Source organism: Orbilia oligospora, assembly GCF_000225545.1.
Source record: "Orbilia oligospora ATCC 24927 unplaced genomic scaffold scaffold00140, whole genome shotgun sequence".
Lineage (NCBI taxonomy): Eukaryota > Fungi > Ascomycota > Orbiliomycetes > Orbiliales > Orbiliaceae > Orbilia > Orbilia oligospora.
In genome coordinates, this window is record NW_011645697.1 from 296,690 (window position 1) to 317,798 (window position 21,109).

General features: G+C 45.1%; 8 protein-coding genes across 8 annotated transcripts; 6 read left to right on the forward strand and 2 right to left on the reverse strand.

Moving 5' to 3' along the window:
* Positions 1-396: 396 nt before the first annotated feature.
* On the reverse strand, positions 397-1,209 carry AOL_s00140g99 (uncharacterized protein; the record flags this gene model as incomplete). Its single annotated transcript, XM_011127340.1, has 3 exons — positions 397-913; positions 991-1,073; positions 1,132-1,209. The coding sequence occupies 3 exons, from the start codon at positions 1,207-1,209 to the stop codon at positions 397-399; spliced, it is 678 nt and encodes a 225-aa protein (XP_011125642.1).
* Positions 1,210-1,740: 531 nt separating this feature from the next.
* Positions 1,741-3,357, forward strand: AOL_s00140g100 (uncharacterized protein; the record flags this gene model as incomplete). Its single annotated transcript, XM_011127341.1, has 3 exons — positions 1,741-1,854; positions 2,045-3,199; positions 3,256-3,357. 3 exons carry the CDS (start codon positions 1,741-1,743, stop codon positions 3,355-3,357), a joined length of 1,371 nt encoding a protein of 456 aa, XP_011125643.1.
* Positions 3,358-4,576: 1,219 nt separating this feature from the next.
* On the forward strand, positions 4,577-8,860 carry AOL_s00140g101 (uncharacterized protein; the record flags this gene model as incomplete). Its single annotated transcript, XM_011127342.1, has 6 exons — positions 4,577-5,072; positions 5,140-5,337; positions 5,415-6,685; positions 6,777-8,343; positions 8,551-8,759; positions 8,825-8,860. The coding sequence occupies 6 exons, from the start codon at positions 4,577-4,579 to the stop codon at positions 8,858-8,860; spliced, it is 3,777 nt and encodes a 1,258-aa protein (XP_011125644.1).
* Positions 8,861-8,896: 36 nt separating this feature from the next.
* Positions 8,897-9,236, forward strand: AOL_s00140g102 (uncharacterized protein; the record flags this gene model as incomplete). Its single annotated transcript, XM_011127343.1, has 2 exons — positions 8,897-8,932; positions 8,961-9,236. 2 exons carry the CDS (start codon positions 8,897-8,899, stop codon positions 9,234-9,236), a joined length of 312 nt encoding a protein of 103 aa, XP_011125645.1.
* Positions 9,237-10,013: 777 nt separating this feature from the next.
* AOL_s00140g103 (uncharacterized protein) lies at positions 10,014-12,298 on the forward strand (the record flags this gene model as incomplete). Its single annotated transcript, XM_011127344.1, has 2 exons — positions 10,014-10,390; positions 10,453-12,298. The coding sequence occupies 2 exons, from the start codon at positions 10,014-10,016 to the stop codon at positions 12,296-12,298; spliced, it is 2,223 nt and encodes a 740-aa protein (XP_011125646.1).
* Positions 12,299-12,978: 680 nt separating this feature from the next.
* AOL_s00140g104 (uncharacterized protein) lies at positions 12,979-14,829 on the forward strand (the record flags this gene model as incomplete). The annotated part of the gene is made up of 1 exon (XM_011127345.1): positions 12,979-14,829. The coding sequence occupies one exon, from the start codon at positions 12,979-12,981 to the stop codon at positions 14,827-14,829; it is 1,851 nt and encodes a 616-aa protein (XP_011125647.1).
* Positions 14,830-15,783: 954 nt separating this feature from the next.
* Positions 15,784-18,042, reverse strand: AOL_s00140g105 (uncharacterized protein; the record flags this gene model as incomplete). The annotated part of the gene is made up of 1 exon (XM_011127346.1): positions 15,784-18,042. The coding sequence occupies one exon, from the start codon at positions 18,040-18,042 to the stop codon at positions 15,784-15,786; it is 2,259 nt and encodes a 752-aa protein (XP_011125648.1).
* Positions 18,043-20,117: 2,075 nt separating this feature from the next.
* Positions 20,118-20,459, forward strand: AOL_s00140g106 (uncharacterized protein; the record flags this gene model as incomplete). The annotated part of the gene is made up of 1 exon (XM_011127347.1): positions 20,118-20,459. The coding sequence occupies one exon, from the start codon at positions 20,118-20,120 to the stop codon at positions 20,457-20,459; it is 342 nt and encodes a 113-aa protein (XP_011125649.1).
* Positions 20,460-21,109: the final 650 nt, after the last annotated feature.

The following is a 21,109-nucleotide window of genomic DNA, read 5'->3' on the forward strand; positions in this document are numbered from 1 at the left end:
GAGGGCCCTGTCGAAATTATGCTACTGTTTCAGACATGGAATGAAGGAGACAAGGCGTGCAACCATCAAGTTGGTTACGAGACTGAGTCCGACAGCGTCAATAGGAACATTTCAAAATCCAACACTTAGCCTCGCGGGCTGTGAGCATCAACCATCCAGTTGTGTATAATAGACAATGCCAAGTCTGCTCACTGCATCTTAATATGAAAGATAGATAATTCTTATTGCCAGTCTAAGATCCGGTTTTTATCGCCTCTAACGCCATGTATGATAGCCATGAAATGTCCAAAACATCCCTGTGGCTGTTCCTCGCTGCTAAGATCGTACACATAAACTTGCATGCTGCTAAGTTATCTTCAGAATCACGTTCCACTGGCACGCATCTCCACAGACCGCTTAGTAAACCCATCTGTAGCTAGCGTATCTGCCAGCAGTCTCACTCTTTCTGATAATCTTAACAACCATGCCTCTCTTCAACCCAAAGTACTTGGCGACTGGATCAGCTTGTTGAATCCTTGGCAACTGTGTCTCCTTCAATCTATACCTCTCCAACAACTTTCGCTTATCCTCTCTACTCATCAAGACGTGCTGTGGGACCAATTCGTGACGTGTGATATTGACCAACAGATCCTGTTCCAAAAAGCATTCGATGACACTCGGCGCAACCGTCGGAATTATCTTCGCTGCGGACGATGTCAAGGGAGCCATTGTGATGAAAACACCGGTATGGAAGTTGTGTTCGACTATAGTATGGGCGAAGACACGCATCTGCTTGATACCGATGGAAGGCTCTGGAGAGAATTCGATCCAGATTGTACCACAGGAGTTTGGGATTAGTTGTCCGGTTTGAGTGTCGGTGTTTCGGTCAATCATCGACTGAGATGGTTTGGCAGAGAATGTCATCTTCTTTCGCCTATAGAATGGGTTATCTTAGTATATATGTACCTAGTTACTACAGGACGTAGAGCTAAAACTAGCAGGAGGCCTTACTGGGGTCTGCCATCAGAGTCGCAGTATTTGACCTTGAAGTCGTCGAGACTGATGTTCAGTTCCTCTTCTGTGAGATCATATCCCTGCCAGTCGTATATCTTAGCATCAAGCTTAGTCTAATAGTAGAGCTTCGAATCTAACCCTATCGGCGATCATCTCGTGTGCTGTTCTCCAAGCGCGGTAAAGGCGCGAGACCTCTCTGGCATCTGCATCCGACATTGTTGCGAAGTTCCCCAGGAGTACAAACACGCTCTAGAAGCTAGTAAGAGCCAAAGAATGCTGCGAGGATGGTAGAAGTTACAGATATCGGGCTGATTCGACGTTGGGGAAGCTGTCGATGATCCTGGTGATGAGTGGTGATGAGGATGATTCGAGGTTAAAGGAATGCGGCTCTGCCGAAGAACATTTTGCGACGGTTCTTCAACGCGACACAAACCAGACCAAAAACACGTGATCTCAAACATGTCCGGATCTCAATCCAACACATCAACACATCTTCCGCCCACCACCAATCAAAAAAATGCCCGCGGCAAAATTCCACAAGGCAAAAAAAAAAAAAAAAAAAAAAAGAAAAAGGCCTGTCCCTGAAGCAGAAGCTACAACGTGTCGTCTCCTTTCACTTACTTGCCACCAGTCAGTCAGTTGGAGTCGTCTCCTCGATATCGCCGTTCTTCAAATTTCATTCCTGGCAGTTCAGCAGTTCTTTCTTTACGAAATTTTGGGGATATTATACGATTGTCTGTTGTCACAATGGCCGACGCTGCAGTTGAACGAAAAGTCAAGCCAGAGAAGCCCGATGAGGCCAAGTACCAAACGGAGCTCGCGCAGCTCCAGAAGGAGCACGAGGTTATGATGAAGCAGTTGGTATGTACACTTGAGCTACCTTAAGCTACGGTATTGAGCTACCTGAGGACTGTGGGATAAGATAAATTCGATTTTATGTTATGCCTCGTGTGTATCCTCGGGTAGCTACATGTCGCCTATTCTCGCCAGGAATTGACTCCAACATGGGCGCCACGGCTGGTAATATATACTAACTTTGAGGCCATTATAGAACGAGGTTAAAGCCAAGCTCGACCTCAGCAAGCCGGCTGGCGCCAATGGCGCTCAAAATCCTGCTCAACAGCGACAATCCACCCTTAGAAAGGAACTCGGAGAGATCCGAGCCACCCAGTCCACCAAGAAGACTTCTAGACAAGACCTACTGAACCGTCAGAAGACTTTGAACGACTCTATCAACAATAAGATTGCTGCGCATAGAGCTGCACGTGCCAAGATTAGCTTCAAGTCGCCCGAGGAAATCGATACCGAAATTAGAAAGTTGGAAGGGCAGGTTGATAGCGGAAATCTCAAGTTGGTTGACGAGCGCCGGACATTGGATCAAATCTCAAACTTGAGGAAGCTCAAGAAGAATTTCGCCGGATTTGACGAAGATCAGGGTGCCATTGATAAGTTGAAGGCTTCTTTGGCTGATATCAGGTCGCAACTCGACGATCCAGAGGCTAAGGCTCTCTCAGACCGGTTTACTGAAATCACCAAGGAACTCGACTCTATTAAAGCCGAACAAGATGGTGTTTTCCAGAACCTCAATAGCTTGCGTGACGAACGTACAAGATTGCAGAAGGAACAACAGGAGAAGTTCGGAGAAATCAAGGCTCTCAAGGATGCTTACTACGGTGCAAAGAATGCCTTCCGAGAATACGAGCAAGAAGCCTGGAAGGTCCGAAAGGAGAAGCAAAGAGCCGAGCGTGAGGCTTATGAGAAGAAGAAGAAGATGGAAGTTGCCAACCAATTGCTCGAGGAGGCCAGCTTCAAGGCTTTCACAAGTGAAATCCATACTTGCGAGAACTTGATCGCTTTCTTCGATCCCGAGAGCGCTCCAAAGAAGGCCGATGGACCAGTCAGCCAATACAAAGCATCTATCGGAAGAACCATCACTGAAGAGCCCAAAGGAATGAAGGTTTTGAAGAAGGATGAGGAGGACTATTTCATTGGTGGAAATAGCAAGAAGAAGGGAAAGAAGAGCAAGGCTGCAGGTGCAGAGGCCCCTACTCCCGCCAAATTCTCTCTCTCGATCGGTATTCTCGACGAACTGAGCAAAGTCGAAGTCTCGGCTCCAACTGGGGCCGAAGATGTGCCAAGCGTTGTTGAGAAGCTCAAGGCCAAGCTTGAGCACTACAAAGAAAACCAAGAAAGAGTTACCCAAGAGGTAAGGATATCCTCCAATAATATCATGGGCGAAAGTAAGCTAACATGGGTGAATAGAACATCGTCAAAGCCAAGGCTAGAATTGAAGAACTCGAAAAGTTCGACCGACTTGAGGACGCCGTTGGCGACCTCTCTGTCGCCGATGGTAAAGCCGAGTAGAAGACCGCCGTTCTCATCCACTCCCTTTGAATTTCCCGACCTCTTCAACTCTCCTTTCGGTGGCAGATGACTCATCAATCCATTGTAAACATCATGTAGATGCATTCTCATATATATAAAAGTTTCCCTAAAACTTTCTCACCATTCTTTTTTCCCTTCTGTTAGGTAAGGTATAAAGTCAGCGGAGCTGGTGGTGTGGAGCAATCGATGGACAATACATATATCTCTCCTTCACGTCCTCTTTGTTTTTTCTTCTGTATAGCTTATATATCCCCCCCCTATATGATTTCTTGTATTGTTACGGTCTCTCATAAGGCTTAGTTACTTTTGTTTCTTCTCTCGTTGCTGGAGGGGTCTCGTGACGCTTTTATAATTGTATTTTATATGCATTACTGTATTGTTTCTCCATGGAAAGTTAAAATCAATACTAAGGAAAGTGATGGGGTTTCTCCTGAAGATATCTTTTGCAATTAGTTCCAAGAGCATTAGGAGTAGTATTCCAGTAGGCAAACATATATAGTATTTCGATTTCGTGAAATGGCTATAGTTAATAGGACATGAAGTGTAGAATACAGGACTATCTAGCAGCCACAGCTACGAAGGACTACCTAGTAAACATGTCTCGCAAAGCAAATACTACTGTATACTACGGTAGTGGGGGAACCAAAGCACCCACGAATTCACTATAATATAATATGGTATATATAGGAGTACCGGATTAATGATCTTGTCTCGAACTAGATATTTACTTATAGAAATTGAGCGTCATTTCTGATTTTAAGTAAAACTCAGGGATATTAAAGATATCAAAAGTAAAATGGATGTTCAAACCCGATGTGGAGGATCAAGGTATCAGGTAATCTAAGACAATTATCCTGCTATGTAGGATCCTGCGGATGATAGATGCATGCACAGTTTGCTTCAAACTGCGTCCTGGACAATGCAGTAACAATTGATAAAGACAAACGCACTGGGCTTCAAAGCTAGGAAGCTATGGTATGCAAAGCCAACAAACATTGCAGGAAGGCTTGGAAATATCGCAACCTCAGCTTATGGGAGGGGGATATTGATAAAGCTGAAAAGTTTTATACTTGCGAACAATCTCTCTTCTCATCACAAACGTCCAAAATTCGAAAAGATTTCCGTTTGGAATAAAAACTTTGATCTATATTGAAATTATCTCGTTACTGGCTAGCAGGAAAACCCAAGAACGTACAGAATGGAGGCCGTAGGCGCCGCCGCAAGCATCATTGCAATCATCGAACTAGCCGGAAAACTTACTAAACTCTTCGCTCGATACATCGGCGACATCAAAAATGCGGAGTCAGACCAACTTGCGTTACATGACCGAATCCTAGCCATCGCAAAGCTTGCAGAAGAAGTCAATAAGCTGATCCATGGACCCGATAAAGATAAATTAGGCAGCTTAGGGCAATTGGAAAAGGCTCTTGCGGAATGTCAAAATATATTCCAAAATCTCCAGCAGAAACTTAAGCCGAGGGGTAAGGCTCGTGTTGGAAGGTTTTTTGTACATTTGAAGTGGCCGTTAGATAAGATTGAAATTGAAAGGGTGGTGGAAAATCTCAAAAAGTTGGAAGATACAATTCACTCAGCGTTGAAGATCGATAGTCTGAAAGTAATTCTGGCTATTGATAATAAGGTCGATAAAATAGTCGCCGCAATCAAACCGATATCTGGATTGTCAATTGTCGAAGGTAGTCTGCCCATTTCCCCCCTTTAAATATGTATATGGAGGTAGCTAAAATTAGTCCTCGAGTGAAGCGGCGGTGTTCGGGTCCTTTGCGGACCAGCACGAGCCAAAGTGCCTTGAGAATACTAGGGAGCAACTCTTAAAAGATTTCGAGACGTGGACCAATACTCAGCGAAGCGACACGAAACCAGTATTCTGGCTCTCTGGGGCAGCTGGAACTGGGAAATCGACAATTTGTAGAACGGTTGCTACTCTCCTCCAAGCCAAGGGTATGCTTGCGGCCAGCTTTTTTTTAAGAGAGGCGGTGGGGACCGTGGTAATGCCTCCAAGTTCGTTACTACAATAGCGGCAGGGCTATCTGCACACTGGCCAGATCTGATACCCCATATTGAGAGCGCAATAAAAAGAGACCCAGGTATATCCACTAAAGCTTTACGCGACCAATTCGAATGTCTCATTTTTAAACCACTTAGTTCGATATCGGGAGGGATTGGTGGCGGTGGGTGCGCGTCTGTAATTGTAATCGATGCGTTGGACGAATGCGATAACGACAATGATGTTCGCCTTTTGGTGAATCTGTTCGGAAAACTTGCAGAACTAAAGGACGTGGATATTCGAGTTTTCGTCACAAGCCGTCCGGAGACGCCTATCAGAGTGGGTTTCAAGAAGATAGATGGGTCATACGAAGGTCTAGTCCTACATGATATCGAGCAAAAGATCATACAGCACGATATTAAAATATTTTTCGAGAAACAGTTTGAGAAGATTGTTGAAGAGCATGACGAAATGCTCACAGCAGGATGGCCGGGGCAGAATACCATCCAGCAGCTCGTCGATTTTTCATCACCATTGTTTATCGTCGCTTCAACAATCTGTCTATTAGTGAATAGTTCTCACTTTGGACCAAAGGAACAGCTGGAAAAAATTCTAGAATACCAATCAAAAACCCATACATCAAAACTTGCTAGAATATATCTTCCAGTCTTCGACCAGCTGTTAGCTGAGAAAGACGAGGACGAAAAGATATTGATAATTGAGAGTGTCAGGCATCTACTAGGCACCATCCTAGTGCCAAAGTCATCGATTTCACGGCAAGACATATCTCAGCTTCTGGACATTTCCGAAGACGACCTCCTCGTCAGACTCCGGGGATTTCACTCTGTCCTTTATATCCCTAAAGATGCAGCACAGGCGATTCGTCCTTACCATCTATCTTTCGAAGAGTTTTTATTGGACCCCCAAACCGAAAAAGTCACACCCTTTTATATCGGTGCTGAAAGAGCAAATAGAAGTCTGATGATATCTTGTCTTTCTTTACTTGATAAGACCCTTAAAAGGGATATCTGTGGGTTTTCCTTGGCAAGCGATCCCGACATGTGGCCGCACAAAGCTCGAGAAGAGGTGCTGGGATATACTTCACCTGTTACTCGATACGCTTGTCGATTTTGGATAGAGCATGCAATAGAGTGTACGCAACTGCACGGGGATGATGGTCAAATTCACCAATTTCTGGAAAAGCACCTTCTCCATTGGTTGGAGCTTTTGAGTCTCATCGATGAAAATTTCATAACGCGTAGTTTGTTAGAGCGGATAGTGAGACTCTACCGCATGGTGTCTGTAAGTCTCTAAGAAAACTTCACTTGAAAATCTGACCAAGTATTTGGTTTCGTGTAAAGACAATTCCTCGCTAAACTATTGAATGAATTAGAGAGTAGATTCGCCGGTCCTGTCGGAACTTTTGTATGAGGTCTTTCGATTCGTGTCGGACAACATCTGGGCCCTTCAAACGCCCTCGTTAGAGATTTACACCCGAGCAATACTAGACACACCTGAAGGAAGTAAGATACGAAAGTTATTCCACAATAATATAAGTTGGCTTGCGAGAATCCCACAATCGGACACAGAATGGGACTCGCGAGGAGATAGACCAGGTTTGCCTCGTGTACACGGGGACTGGTTTCGGGACAATCTTGATATCCAGTGCATTGAGTTTTCGACGAGCGACAACTATACGGAGTACTTGCTTTGTGTATCAAAGAGTGGGACCCTCTGGATGTTTAGTCTTGACGAAATGGACGAACCACCACTCAAATTTGAAGTTGGCCCTGGATGTATTGTTTTCGCGACACAGCTTAAATATGGCAAAGACACTTTCATTGCAGTTGGAACTGGTGGTGGTGGAATACGGATACTGGATAGGCGGTCGGATAAAGTCATTGGTATTCTGCACGGGGATGGTAACTCGAAATGCCCAAGAGCAGCGTGCTCCCGGAACCTGAAAAATTCTGCAGCTTATGGCAGGCAGCTTGCATCTGCGTCGAACCTGGCGCATTCCATTAAGATTTGGTTCTTTTCTGTCAAAGAATTTAACGGCGCCTATGAGCCCCCGGCATTAGCACACACAATCAAAGTACCTTCTGAATGTTTTACATACATTTCACTTCATAGTGAAGGCTATTACGAATGTCACCTCATCGCAGCGTCTAAAAACGCTCTCCTTAGGGTTTGGCGCATTGACCAGAACCGGGAAAGATTGGTGGCAGTTGTTCAAAGGGATTCCGGACCGGCATCACCATTATGTTCCCAGTCCTGCTGCCATGAGAACCGGGTCACAGACCTAAAATGTTTCGGTTCTAGGGGCAGCAAAGTTGTTATGGCGATTGGAAACAGCATCGAATATCTAGACGATTTTTCGAAAGTCTCCAAGGGAGAATCCACAATTAGGCGAATTGGCCAGCACAGCGGTAAAATCAGAGGAATTACGGTCTCTCAGATAAACGGTAGATATTTGACTTTGTCAGGTGGCACTGACAACTATCTCAAGCTGTGGAACCTTGCTGATGGTCTGTTGGAGGCTAGTTATCCGATTGGAGACCAGCATTCAGTTGTATCGGTCAAAAGTGTTGGGAGGTCGTTTGGGATGAAATTGGCCATGGCAGCCTCGTTGTCTTCTTCTGGTAGAGTTGACCTCTGGGACCTAGGCGCTGCATTTAGCGCCGTTCAGAATACTCAGTATATGCAGACCATTGGTTCCAGGGATGACTTTCTGCGGTTCTCCCCAAATGGTCGGTTGCTAGTATCGCTGGAAATAGTCAGCGGCCAGGTCAAACTTTGGGACATCGCCGCTCCGGATATCCCACGAATTACCATAGAAAACGCCCTCACTAAAGCCAGCTCTGTTCAATTTTCGGCTGATTCGGAGCAATTAGCTGTCGCAATGGAGAACGGGCATGTCAACATTTGGAGTACGCCTTCAGGAAATTTATTTTACGAATGTAAGGTCGATGGCTCGGCGCCCGCAATCCAATGCCTGGCTTTTTCGTTAGATAGAAAATATTTGGCGGTATGTTATCAAAATACCAGCCTTGTAATTTCTATACGGATCTGGGACTTAACTTCCGAACCTCCGGCAATCGATTTTACGATAACCTACATATCCCCGAAAAGCGAATCGGAACAACTTTATCTAACTTTTTCGACAGATGGGCAGTATTTAGCATGGGTTGACCGCCAGGATACTGATAATATAATATTGTATCACATTCCGTCGCGAAGCCAGTTCAGTATACCGCGGGATGAAGAACTAGCGAAGCCATGCAGTGTAGTGTGGCTGTTCTTCATCGACGATGGACAGAGCCTGGCATGGGCAGAGCCTGGATCTCATCCACCAGCGCGTCGGCTCAACCTTTGCGTATATGTATCGAATATACTCAACCGGCAGGTAACACGAAAGTCTCCTCTAATAGGCCCTATTAGCCATTGCCGTGGTTCTATCACAAACGCACAGAATAGGGTGATATCAAAAAATCGGGTCTTTGATATAGCAAAATGGGCGTCGAGCATAATGGATACAAAAAGTGGACGGTTTGAACCAGGTTTATCTTATGAGTAGACAAGCTTTACAAGCTATAAATTAGATTTATGGTGGCTGTGGGATGGTCGTAAGATCTTGAGGGCACCAAGCCGTCTCAAGCTAGAAAATATAGATTTCTACGGTAACACTGTTGCTTGGGTAACAGCATCAGGGCATCTTGCAGTGATGGAATTTGACCAGGTTGGCATAGAAAGATTTGAGAAGTGGCAGTATGGAAGATCAAGGCCTCGAGGGGATGGTGAAAGGGACCGGCCATGGGACTCCGTAGAAGGCACCATTTTCGATGAGTATTGAAACAAAAGTAGGCCAACTCGTGAGTTCAGCACGCGCGCGCGCGCGGTGCCCGACTGAAAGAAAGGGTTCTTATAGTCCCCCCGGTATCTGTGCACCACGCTTTCCCTAGCGATATTTGGTGGGTGGGGTATCCAAACCCTTATACAAAGAAATACAAAAAACTATGCTGTTTTTCTTTGGCATAACTTGGTGCCGCGGTACAGCTTGGCGATATAAATTGAATTGATACTGTGATATTGTTTTAGGTACTCAGCTATAAAAGTTAAACTAGACTGTATCTAGACCATTTTTTAAAAGAGAGCCCCCGAAAATCACCTTTCCAAAGCGTTTTAATATAAGAATGCTCTGAAAGGGGGTTTAATTGAGAAGCGGGCCGTTATTTTAGTCGGGCTTAAGTGCGGCTATAGGGAGCCACAAGTCTCATGACAGGTTGTGAGGGATGTGTTGTTGATGTTGGAGAATGTCTGAGTCTTGGCGTTTTCCTTATCGCCGCAAACCAGCAAAAAAAATCTCTGCGAACAAAAATTTAGTCGGACTTCTCCAACCTGCTGCATCCCATCCCACATCAACCACCATCAACCTCCTCCTCCTCCTCCTCTCTGGTCTCAATTGACCTTTTCATTCGACGACAGCCACTCTTTGTCGCCTTTGGTATCTTCATTGATACCTTTTTTTACCAAGAGCTTCAGCTCTTTTTAATTTAATCCTCAGGTTTCGCCATTTCGAGCATTGCATCCCACTTTTTTTAGTCAGAGAAAACATCACCCCGCCACCACGATGCTTTCCACGATCCGTACCGTCCTCCCAAGGCGGATAACTCCTCGAATTGCATCTTCAAGATATATTACCAAGGCGATCGGAGTTACTAGACAGACCGAGAAATCTGCTACATCGTTCATTATCCCGAATACCACTCCTTCGTACCGAACGTTCGCTACTACCCGTCTGCTACGCCAAGAGGCTGCGGTTCAGCAAGATGCCGGGTCGCAAGCCGCTGCAGCAGCTCCCAACAGTCATCCTACTACCTTCGCTGGGCTTGCAGATATCGGGATTAATGAGAAAATTGTCCATACCATCACCAACAACATGAAATATACAGATATGACAGAGGTTCAGGCCAAGACTATTCCCGTTTCTCTCAGTGGTGCCGATCTGTAGGTTCAATTCCTGTCTCCATTGAATAAACGAAATTTTTACTAATAGCAGGATTTTCTAGTATTGCTCGAGCCAAAACCGGTACCGGAAAGACACTTGCTTTCCTTATCCCATCCATCAGCAAGCTTCTCAACAGTGGCTTAAAGAAGCCAGAATACCCCCAGAATATCAACGGACACAAGTCTTTTGCCGATCCCCGTATCCTCGTCATTTCCCCGACCCGAGAGTTGGCTGAACAAATTGCGAAAGACGCCTTTCTTCTCACCCGTGGCACCAATTTACATGTCTCCTGCATGGTTGGTGGTACCGGAAAATCCTACTCGATCAGAGATTACCACCAAAGGGGGGCTAATATCTTGGTCGCCACCCCTGGTCGCCTTGCAGATGTTCTCTCTGATCCAAGCTCCGGAGTTGACATGAAGAATCTTGAAACGCTCATTTTTGACGAGGCCGACTCGCTCATGTCGATGGGATTCGAGAAGGAGGTCCGGGAAATCAGAAGCTACCTGCCCGAGGGAAAACAGACCCTCATGTTCTCTGCTACCATGCCCGACAAAGTTCGTCAGCTGATTTCTGAGAATATGCGTCGCGGATTCAAGTTCGTCAATACCATCGACCCGAACGAAGCTGAAACACACACCAAGGTTCCACAGCACGTAATCATGTGCGAGGGAATGGAGAATTTGCACCCAACTCTGTTCGAATTGCTTCATCGTGAAAATGACAAAGCAAAAAAGGCCAATGAATCTTTCAAGGCCATGGTTTTCTTCCCTACAGCTCGTGGAGCTGAACTGGCAGCAATGATGTTCCGTCGCGTCAGACTCCCTGGAAGCGAAGGCCACCCATTGTTCCCACTCGATTTGATCCAAATCCACTCTCGTCTCACTCAATCCCGCCGTACTGAGGCCGCAAACGCCTTCAGACGGGGTGAAAACGCCATTCTATTCTCTTCTGATGTTACTGCCCGCGGCATGGATTTCCCCAACGTCACCCACGTTATTCAAGTCGGTACCCCATCAAACCGTGAGCAATACATCCATCGTATCGGCCGTACCGCTCGAGGAAAGAATATCGAGAGTGGCCGAAGCGTCGGGTACCTCATTCTCAGCGACCTTGACGCCCGAATTGCTCTCAGAGAACTTCGGGGCATTGACCTTATCCACGACCAAAATGACGACTTGGTATCAAAGTCCGCTAAACTCAGCGATCTTGACACCTTACACCCCAGGGCTTCAGAATTCGCTAGAGCCATTGTAGAAGCTTGCGGCCGTCTGGACTCCGCCCTTTTGAAGCAAGCTTGGCTTTCGAGTATTGGAGCTTACAACACACAGGGAATTGATGGTATGGAAATCGTCAGGTCTTTGTTCAATGTTTCCAAGTACAACTTTGGACATGAATTCCCACCACCAGTATCCAGAGATTGGGCTCTCAAAATGGGACTTCCATTTGACTCTGCTGTCCGAAAGGGCTGGCTTGCACCTATGGAAGCGTCAGAGGTTCGAGGTAGAAATGCTGGTGTAGCTTATTCATCCAGGACTGGACGTATGGATGGTGCTCTCCAAGATTCTGATGGGGGAAGGCAAGGAAGTTACGACAGTGGAAGCCGTGGTGGATCTAGTTTTGGTGGCCGCGGGGGATATGGTGACAGGTCGGGTGGTGGCCGGTCAAGCGGTGGTTACGGAAATAGACAAGGTGGAGGTTCGGATAGACGAGGTGGAGGTGGGTATGGTGGTAGAAGGGATGGCGGAAGTGGGTACGGAGATAGACGAGAGGGTGGCAGCTTCGGTGGTAGGAGAGACGGCGGTGACTTCGGGGGTAGGAGAGAGGGTGGCCGTGGCGGCTATGGAGACAGGTCCGGAGGTGGCTTCCGACCAAGAGGCGACAGGCAACCTCGTGAAGCGTATTAATCTAAGCAAAGATGATACGAAAGCACTTGATTTCCCTTCAATTCTCACATCTTTACGGCGACTACGGAACACTTATTAAATTGTACATATCTTCCCTGATCATTCCCTCGCTCACGGATACGCTACCGATTGCCAACGAAAACTACAAGAACACGCATAAAATGGGGCTTCTTTCTTCGCTTTTGGGGGTTTCGGGTATATTCTCCACGATCTATGGTCTCTTTCTTTTAATGTCGAGTCTCAATAGGGGTTTCTTTCTGTGGCTTTTCTGTTGTTTTTCTATCCTTTGTCCTTTTGTAGTATACCTTTTATTCGTCTTGTATTATATAGATTAGGTTCGGGAGAGTGATGTTTATATTGACTATTCCACTTTACAAAAGTACTGAAACCATCACCGAAATACCGTCATCTGTAGATAGAACGAACTTGCATAGAATAGAATATTAAAAGTTATCATTTTGAACGAACTCTCCACTTCCCCTAAAGGTCATTTGCCACTTTCTTCGTGAAGTTCGAATTTTCTGCGTTGACAACGAAAATTTCCAACAAGGAAAATTTACCGACGCTAAACTTTTATCTCCGAGCCTCGAGACTATCTTCAACCTCTTAAAACTTTACCAATCCATGATACCACATACCATTATTATAGGCACACTCTCTTCATTTTCAACGGCATGAAAATGCCTCCAACCACCCTTCTCCCCTTCCTGTACCCCCACTCCTCCCGTCGACTCTTCATCCGTCTCATCCGTCAAAAATCCACATTAACACCTTCAACCGCCCGATCCCTCCTCGAATCCGAACTACCCACGCTCACAACCCCCACCACGGCAACTCCACAATCCCAAACAAACCTCGCAACCGACCACCGAACACCTCCGTTTCTCGACACCCTCTCGCTAACACTAACCTCCGGTTCCGGCGGGAACGGCTGTGTTTCATTCCTTCGCGAGAAGTTCGTTTCTCATGGACCACCTAACGGTGGAGACGGTGGGGATGGTGGAGATGTTTATATCACTCTTGACGAGCAAATCGGTAGTCTTCATAAATTATCAAGAATGAAGATTGTGAAGGCTGGGAGGGGGAGTAATGGACTCGGTGGGGCTAGGAATGGAGCTAGAGGGGAGGATGTGGTGTTGAAGGTTCCTAGGGGGACTATTGTTAGAGTTTTGGAGAGGGGGGTTGATGGGAGACCGTTACCTTCTGAAGTTTTGGGGGAAGAAGAGTATTTTGATGATGATGGTGGTGGTGGTGATGGGGAGGTGTATTATGAGGGACAGATGGGGGAGCAAGAGGGAGAGGAAGGGGAGGAGTTTATTGTGAAGAATGCACATGATGGGAGGACGGACCAGGATCCTGCGGAGATATTGAAGAAGAAGATGAGAAGGAAGAAAAGGATTCCTAGAAGGTTTGCGAAGAGTAATGTTGACGATCCGGGGAGTGAATATATTCATTATCCGTTAAGTCTTGCTATGAACATGAATTCACCGCATTGGCCGCCGAGGAAACCGATAAGGAAGGATATGTCACAACCGGAGGTTTTTAAAGTCGATTTTTCGAAGGAGGAGAATGACAGTAATGGTGGTGATGGTGGCGAAAGGGGTATTGGGGGGAAGAAAAGGACTATGGAACCTATACTTTTGTTGAAAGGTGGTGCTGGGGGTTATGGGAATCCGAACTTTATTACAAAGGATTTGAGGAGACCTATGTGGGCTACCAAAGGGTCGAAGGGTTCTACGATGAAGATTCAATTGGAGTTGAAGTTATTGGCCGATGTGGGACTTGTGGGGAGACCGAATGTGGGGAAGAGTAGTTTGTTAAGGTGTATCACTGGGAGTAGAGCTAGAGTTGGGAACTGGGCTTTTACGACTTTGAAGCCTAATATGGGGACTGTAGTCTTGGATAAGGGACTGGGGACTGGTGATACTCTGTTTGGAGCTGAGGATGGAGAAGCTGGAAGGGAGAGATTTACGGTTGCAGATATTCCTGGACTAGTGAAGGATGCTGGAGAGAATAAAGGTCTAGGGTGGGATTTCCTTAGACATGTGGAGAGAGCTAGGGGGTTAGTATTTGTGGTCGACTTGGGCTTCGATCCTGTTAAGCAAGTGGAGGGACTCTGGAGAGATATCATGGAATACGAGAAGATGAGAGAAGTTCAAAGACTGGAAGCAGCAGAGGAGGAAAGAAGATTAAGAGAAGAAGAGCGTATGAGAAAAGAAGACGAGGAAGAAATGGGTGTCGTTATCAAGCTGAGCGAGGAATTCGAAGATGACGTCAAACCCGAGGAAGGGATTAGTGAAAAACCTTGGATGGTCGTTGGGAATAAAGCTGACTTGGAGGGTGCAGAGAGAAGGTTTATGAAGTTGAGAGAGTATTTCGATAGGCTACAGATTGATGGAAAGGTTAAGCGTCCTATTGGGTGTATTGCTGTCAGTGCACTTCGAGCAGGAAGTTGGTCGGATTCTGAATATGAGAAGGAATCTGAGGTATGGAAGGGGGTTATCCAATGGTTTAGAAGCCTTGTTACCTAAATGGCAATATTAGCTAGCTCTATGGGAGCATTGTATATTATAATACGGATTATCTCCAATCTCGTCTACTTGGTTTCCTATTAGATCTAATCCCGAGCTCTGAGAGCCGAGCAGTAGGGCACCAGTCTCGCGTAGTATCTACCTACCGGATGTGTTACACAGTACTATTGTATTGACGTTAGTAATTTATAAAAGGGTATATATATCGTAAAGGGAGGATATGTTATCATACCAAAAAATGACCTAGTTGGTAAGTATATTAACGGCTAACTAGAATTTGGGTTGATATAAAATCGTACCGGCAAGTGAGGTTGAGAGGTGCTTATGCAAGGTGCCATTTTGATGTTCACATATGTTTTTCGGCCCCCTTTTTTAGTATCTTTTTATCCACTTCACATTTTAAGATATGTATAGATACATTCCGTTCCAGACTGATGATAGTCCTTCAGCTTTTACGTTTTGATTCTAACCCCCTCATTCCCAGGTAACATCTGAGCCTCATCATGAAACTATTCACCGTTTCCAGTTACCTACTGTTCATCAAGTCACGGTGTACATCTAACTGGACGAGTTGGTCAACAATGGAATAGCCCATGCTATCCCAGAGACTAGACTAACTCTTTGCGTAGAAGAGAGAATATATTAATAACATTTTGATACACAACCCTAATATCCATGAATAGAATATAATATATACAGAACAACATAAACAGCGAGTGGCAACACTAAAAACCTATATAATCTTAGAAGTATATATATATATGACGACGATCAAGTCTCCAACCTCAATTTCTAAAGGTATATATATATGTGTATTATCTATTAAATATTACCACATCGAACAAAGTAGGTGTGACCAGGACTTCGAAATTTTGACAAATAATGCAGATCGAAATAAAATAATGAAAGAGCACAAAAAAGTGATAAATAGGTATGAAGACCAAGCTCCCTCGCTCACGGGTATTTAGCCTGCCAAGAATCTTGTCCAGTATTAGCGCAACCGGCAGCGGTAGATCCAGTAAAGGTCAAGAAATCGGGGGGCCCAAGGTAAAGTTGATCAGTAGTCTGACCTGCCGGCTTACAGACGAAAAAGCTCATCACCACTTTAGCGCCATTGGCCTCAGGGACGGGAATAAAATCTGTATCCGGCGTAAGAAGCAACCTCTCGCTATTATAGGACCACACAATAGCAACTTCATTTCCGCCAGGTGAGTAATTGGAACCATCTTGCATGACAAGTTTCCAATCGGCGATGTCTGTACTGCCTGGAAATTTGCTCCTGACACCGGCAAGCCAAACAGTGCGCCTACCATTCGCGATGTTCATACCAGCCAAGTTTTTCCCCGACGCGTAATTGTAATACGGTGTCCATCTGGTATTGTCTGTGGTGTCTTTAATATAAGGGTAAGCACCAACACCACTATTTGATTCAATATACTTTCCACTGTATGAATTAGTAGATTTGTCAACACGTGCCATTGTGTAGGAACCATGACCGATGGTGCTGATTGTCACAGGCTGTAGATCTCGTGTGACATATGCTGTCGTGGCATAGGTAGTAAACGATGTAGCCCAATTTGTAGTTACGGTCTCAGTCTCGTCAATAACTTCAGTTGAAACAGCTAGGGCAAATTCCGTGGGTGATGTGGCGGCTCTTTCGCAAGCAGAAACGATGGCGTTAGTCGGATAGGGCAGTAGTTGATCTGGTACTTCTCTTGCACGTAAAGCGCTGATAACTTTGCGCTTTCTATGGGGGTTTTCCTCTGCATCAACTGCGTACCCATCACCTGCTCTATTCATCATCCGCCTGCCAATTGGACCTCTATTGATGTCACCATACGTGACAGTGGTATAACTTGGGTATTGGGTAGTTTCGGTGTATATAGTAGTTGTATATGAGAATCGTGGAATTGTTGTGGTAAAAGAATCTGTTCTGGTATCGTACTCCGTCGTGGTCTGTGAGAAGTACGACAAAAGAGCAGTACAATATGCTTGAAGGGTGTATTTGGTAATGATTTCGTATGCATCCGTCGTAGGTATAAAGCCACCGGTGCCGGTGCCCCCGTTCGTTCTCGTGCCGGCACCCGTACCAGCACCGGTACCAGTCCCGGATCCGGATGGACCATTGGAATCCGAAGTCTCTGTTCCCGTTTCAGTAGCGGTATCGGTTCCTGTTCCCGTACCAGTACCGGTACGGGTACCTCCTGTACCAGTGGCTGTTCCTGTACCTGTATCAGTACCTCCAGTGGCTGTTGTACCGCCATTGGTTCCGGTACCTCCACTTGTATTTGTCCCAGTAGCGGTAGTGTCAGAAGCAGTATCTATACCAGTTGTTGCGGTGGACGTAGCAAACGGAGGAAGGGAGCTGAAAAGACTGCTAGGGAATCCCTGAGCTTCTTCTGCGGCGAAATCAATGGGTACGAAAGCACTTCCAGGAGGGATTGTAACATTTATCGGCAACATGTAGATATCATAAGATGTCTCCTGTCGCTTGTTGAATAATGGCATTCCTCTTCTCTTCGCTCTACCTGAGCTGGGTAAAGCGATGTAGAATTTCCAGTCGATAGTGTTTTTGACTAAACCGGGTTGATTGGTACTTGAATTCCAGTAAAAAGTTGTTTCGTAGTCGGTGCGAAGTACATTCGCAGTAGCGTCGTGTTGTACTTTTCTTACCAAGTTTGTAATAACTGGGTCTTCATCCGGCAGAAGATTTTTGATAGTCTCGTTGTAACGCAAGAACACCAGTTCGTCCAAATACTGGGAGTTTTGCAAAAGACCGGGCCCACTTTGATCCAACACAAGAGCCACGAATCTCTGCTCCGCGAGTCCGGCCATAACGACCGCACCGGTGTTATCATCGAACTTGAAATAACTATCCACAAAGTCTCCTTTTCCGCTGAGGACAAATGGAACTCCAGATTGTCCAGCGAACGTGCTGCTCACCAAACTGGCCGATGAAGTCGCTGTTCCGGTATTTGCACCGGAAGTCATAGGTCCGAATGTGACTTGGTTGCAAAGGGGCAGTCCCTGCCATGTCGCGCAATCTCCAAGGTAGGAAGTCACGGTCCGGGTGTTACCGACTGTAGAGAATAATGTGGTAGTACTAGTTGCTGAGGATTCTTGAGCTAGAGCCCCTGGAGAAGAGAGAATAAAGGCTAGTAGTCCTGCTGATGCCATAGACCTGATACGGCCTGGGATCTGGAAGGACGCCATATTAAAAAAAATTTATATGCTGAAAGACGAAATATGACAAGCTCTTTCTCCTATGTGTTTTTTATGGTACTGGAATGAACCGTAGTATCAACTTCGGGATGAGTATATACTTGAGGAGGTTTAAGGAGAGTGGGAAGGGGTCCAATGGCTTATATTGTGCCTGGGTTCTTACTGCCTCTGATTTTCTGTAGATTCAAGGTCATAATATCATATCATGCCCTATCAGAGTGAAAATTTTTATGAAATTTTGCTATATCGATATACTAGCGGAAGATCCCTTGTTCGCATGGTCCTGAGAACGAGGTTGTTGTTCGTCGGCTATCAAATTAAAATTGCGTCCGCTTAACCCTATACTGAAAATAACACAGCACTCATGGAAAAAGATATCACGTATATAGATAGTAACTTTTACACAAATAGCAGCTTTATCATTCTTACTTCATAAATAGCTTGACTAGGAGATTAGCGAATAACTTTGCCATGAATTTGGAAGAATGCAAGAACGTCACGCCTCACGATCACGATCACGGGAGGCCGCTTTGTTGGATTTTTCCCCTCAGAAACATCGTTGAGTTGTGTTGTGATCAAGCTTGTGTAACCATTCCCGAAATGGCAAATTGACCAGATAGGAAGAAAAATTAATTAGTTTAGCCTTTATCCCGACCCGATTCGATTAACCTAGTCTCTTCCCTCAATTCTAAATCTTTTTTCCAAGAGCTATTGTAGAGATGATTCCATTTCTTACACATTACGAAGCTACCTATTAGCTCAGATTCTTCATGATGAAAATGAAAATAAATCCCCCAAAAAAATTTCGTTGTGGGGTAAGCGTACGCATACCGAAATAAGTGAAACCTGCGATATATACCTCAACCAGCTCACCAGACGCTGACTAACGACTTGGATCCCACATCTTTTAGAGCTGTTAGACAGCCTCGTTTCTGCTACTAAGGGGATTCCCCGGTACTCGGTGAGCTGCTGGATGTCAAGGATCGACTATTAAATTTATGATCCGACGGAAATCCAGACTCGAATTTCGAACATGTGAGAGTCTATAGCTATAGTTGATCTTAAAAGCGCTAATTCTTCGAACAAGAAAATTTTTTCTTGCTTATATTTTTAATTAAAACACCGTCCAGGAGGGCTTCATCAAGTCTTGACATAAAAATCAAAGATTTTTTTGATTGTTATTCTTAAAGCCATGGACTAGGTTTTCGGGTTCGGACTATTTATTTATTAGCAACGAGTTAGCAATTAGAGTATTGTTAAAATATATCGATGAAGTAAATATTGAATATAGTACATGAAGATACTCGCCAATCAGCCGTCAGACTATCAAGAAACAGAGAAATTAACCAAGCAGCTAGTTAATATAAATAAATTTAGATATTCAACAGCTCAGCGGCAATAAACATTATAAAATACCAAGAAAACTCCAAAAATGAGTGCTACATAAAAGGTCTTTACGTTACACCAAACCGAAACAATCGGGTACTATATTTACGATACAACTGCCGATATGACTTAAAAGCTACTTGTTGACTAACCAGCCGACGTCTAGCACCACTTCTAACCAAGATGGTTAGCCCTCGTAAGTATTGACAGATATATTCCGCACCAGTCCGCGGTGTATAATTCGAAATTAATATATGTACCCACTTATACTATATTCCCCACCTCATACTCACAAACTTTAAGGAAATGTAGTGGGTATTATATCAATATGATACTCGTATTATATACCTAATACTGCGTCTTTGTACGGGGGTTTATGACACCAATTCCAGAAAGTGTTGGCGTTGAGGTCAGCATCAACCTACCCTCCGCACCAATGCGCCAACCCCATCGACTCCACCACGTCAAGTCTTATTCAGGATAAACGTCCGCTGTTTAAACCAGCCATCTTGGATGCTTATTAGAAGTATTCATGAGGGTATATGATACGAGTATATCCCTTCTGCTATCTCTGGTCTGGTCTGGTCTGTTTAACTCATCTCGCCCCATCACGTCAACCATCAACTCAAATACTTCCTCACGAAACTGTGTTGGTCCATCCTCATCAACCTACCACAAAAATGGTCTGCGCCTCCCACCTCCTCCCGCAAAAGATCCACCCCTGTCCACCTCCCCACGCCTCTCCACTTCTAAAATTTATAATGTTAAACTATGGCCTCGATTACCACCGAGCCGCCAATTTCATCGATATCCATGGTAGTATCAACTACCACAACACAAACGGCAGTGGAATCAATACTATTCCTGAAATAGATATCGATCTGGAAAGGTTATTTAGAGAAGTGGATAGTGTTGAGCGACGGGATGAGTTTTATTGGAGGTGTTTGGATGTTCAGGCTCAAGCTGGGCTTTGGGGGAGGACGAGGGAGAGGGAACGGGGGAGGGAGTGTGTTATTTCTTGATGGGGGAAAAGGATGATGACGGGAAAGGGGAGGGATGAGAAAAGCTTCTGGAAGCTATGATTTTTTACAGCATACGCTTTCAGTCTTGGGTTTTCCCGAACGGAGAGAAATTCTAAGACGCGAACCGGAAAGAATTTTGGATGTACTCACGGGTTACACAGGAAAAACGAGGGTCAGGCGGAGCGCAGCGAACGACGCGTACATGAAACATGAAACTCCACCATTGCAAACAGGATCGAGAACGCAGGCTCCTGCGGCTGAAGGCTATTCCTGCCAACTTTTCCAAAAAATGGACTTTTTTTGGGGTTTTGATTGGTTAGAAAAGTCCATTCTTTAGAGATGGGAATTATAACCGAAGGACTAGATGTTATCAGGTGTGGGATGAGGTTATTGGTGGAGAGGAGCAAGGGTGTTGGAGATGGCGGTATGCAGCCTTGTGCTTGGATGTGAGCTGTTGAGCTGCATTTTTCACGATTGAATGATGCAGTGAGTGCAGCTTGAGAAAGAGTTGAAGTTTATAAATAAGGCGACGAGTTCCCTGCTTCGACATTGAAATTCAACAGACATCGATACGCTAAAGAAGGCTTTGTAAACAACTTCTACACTATCATCATTATATTATTATAGTTTTTGAGATACAGTTCGATACT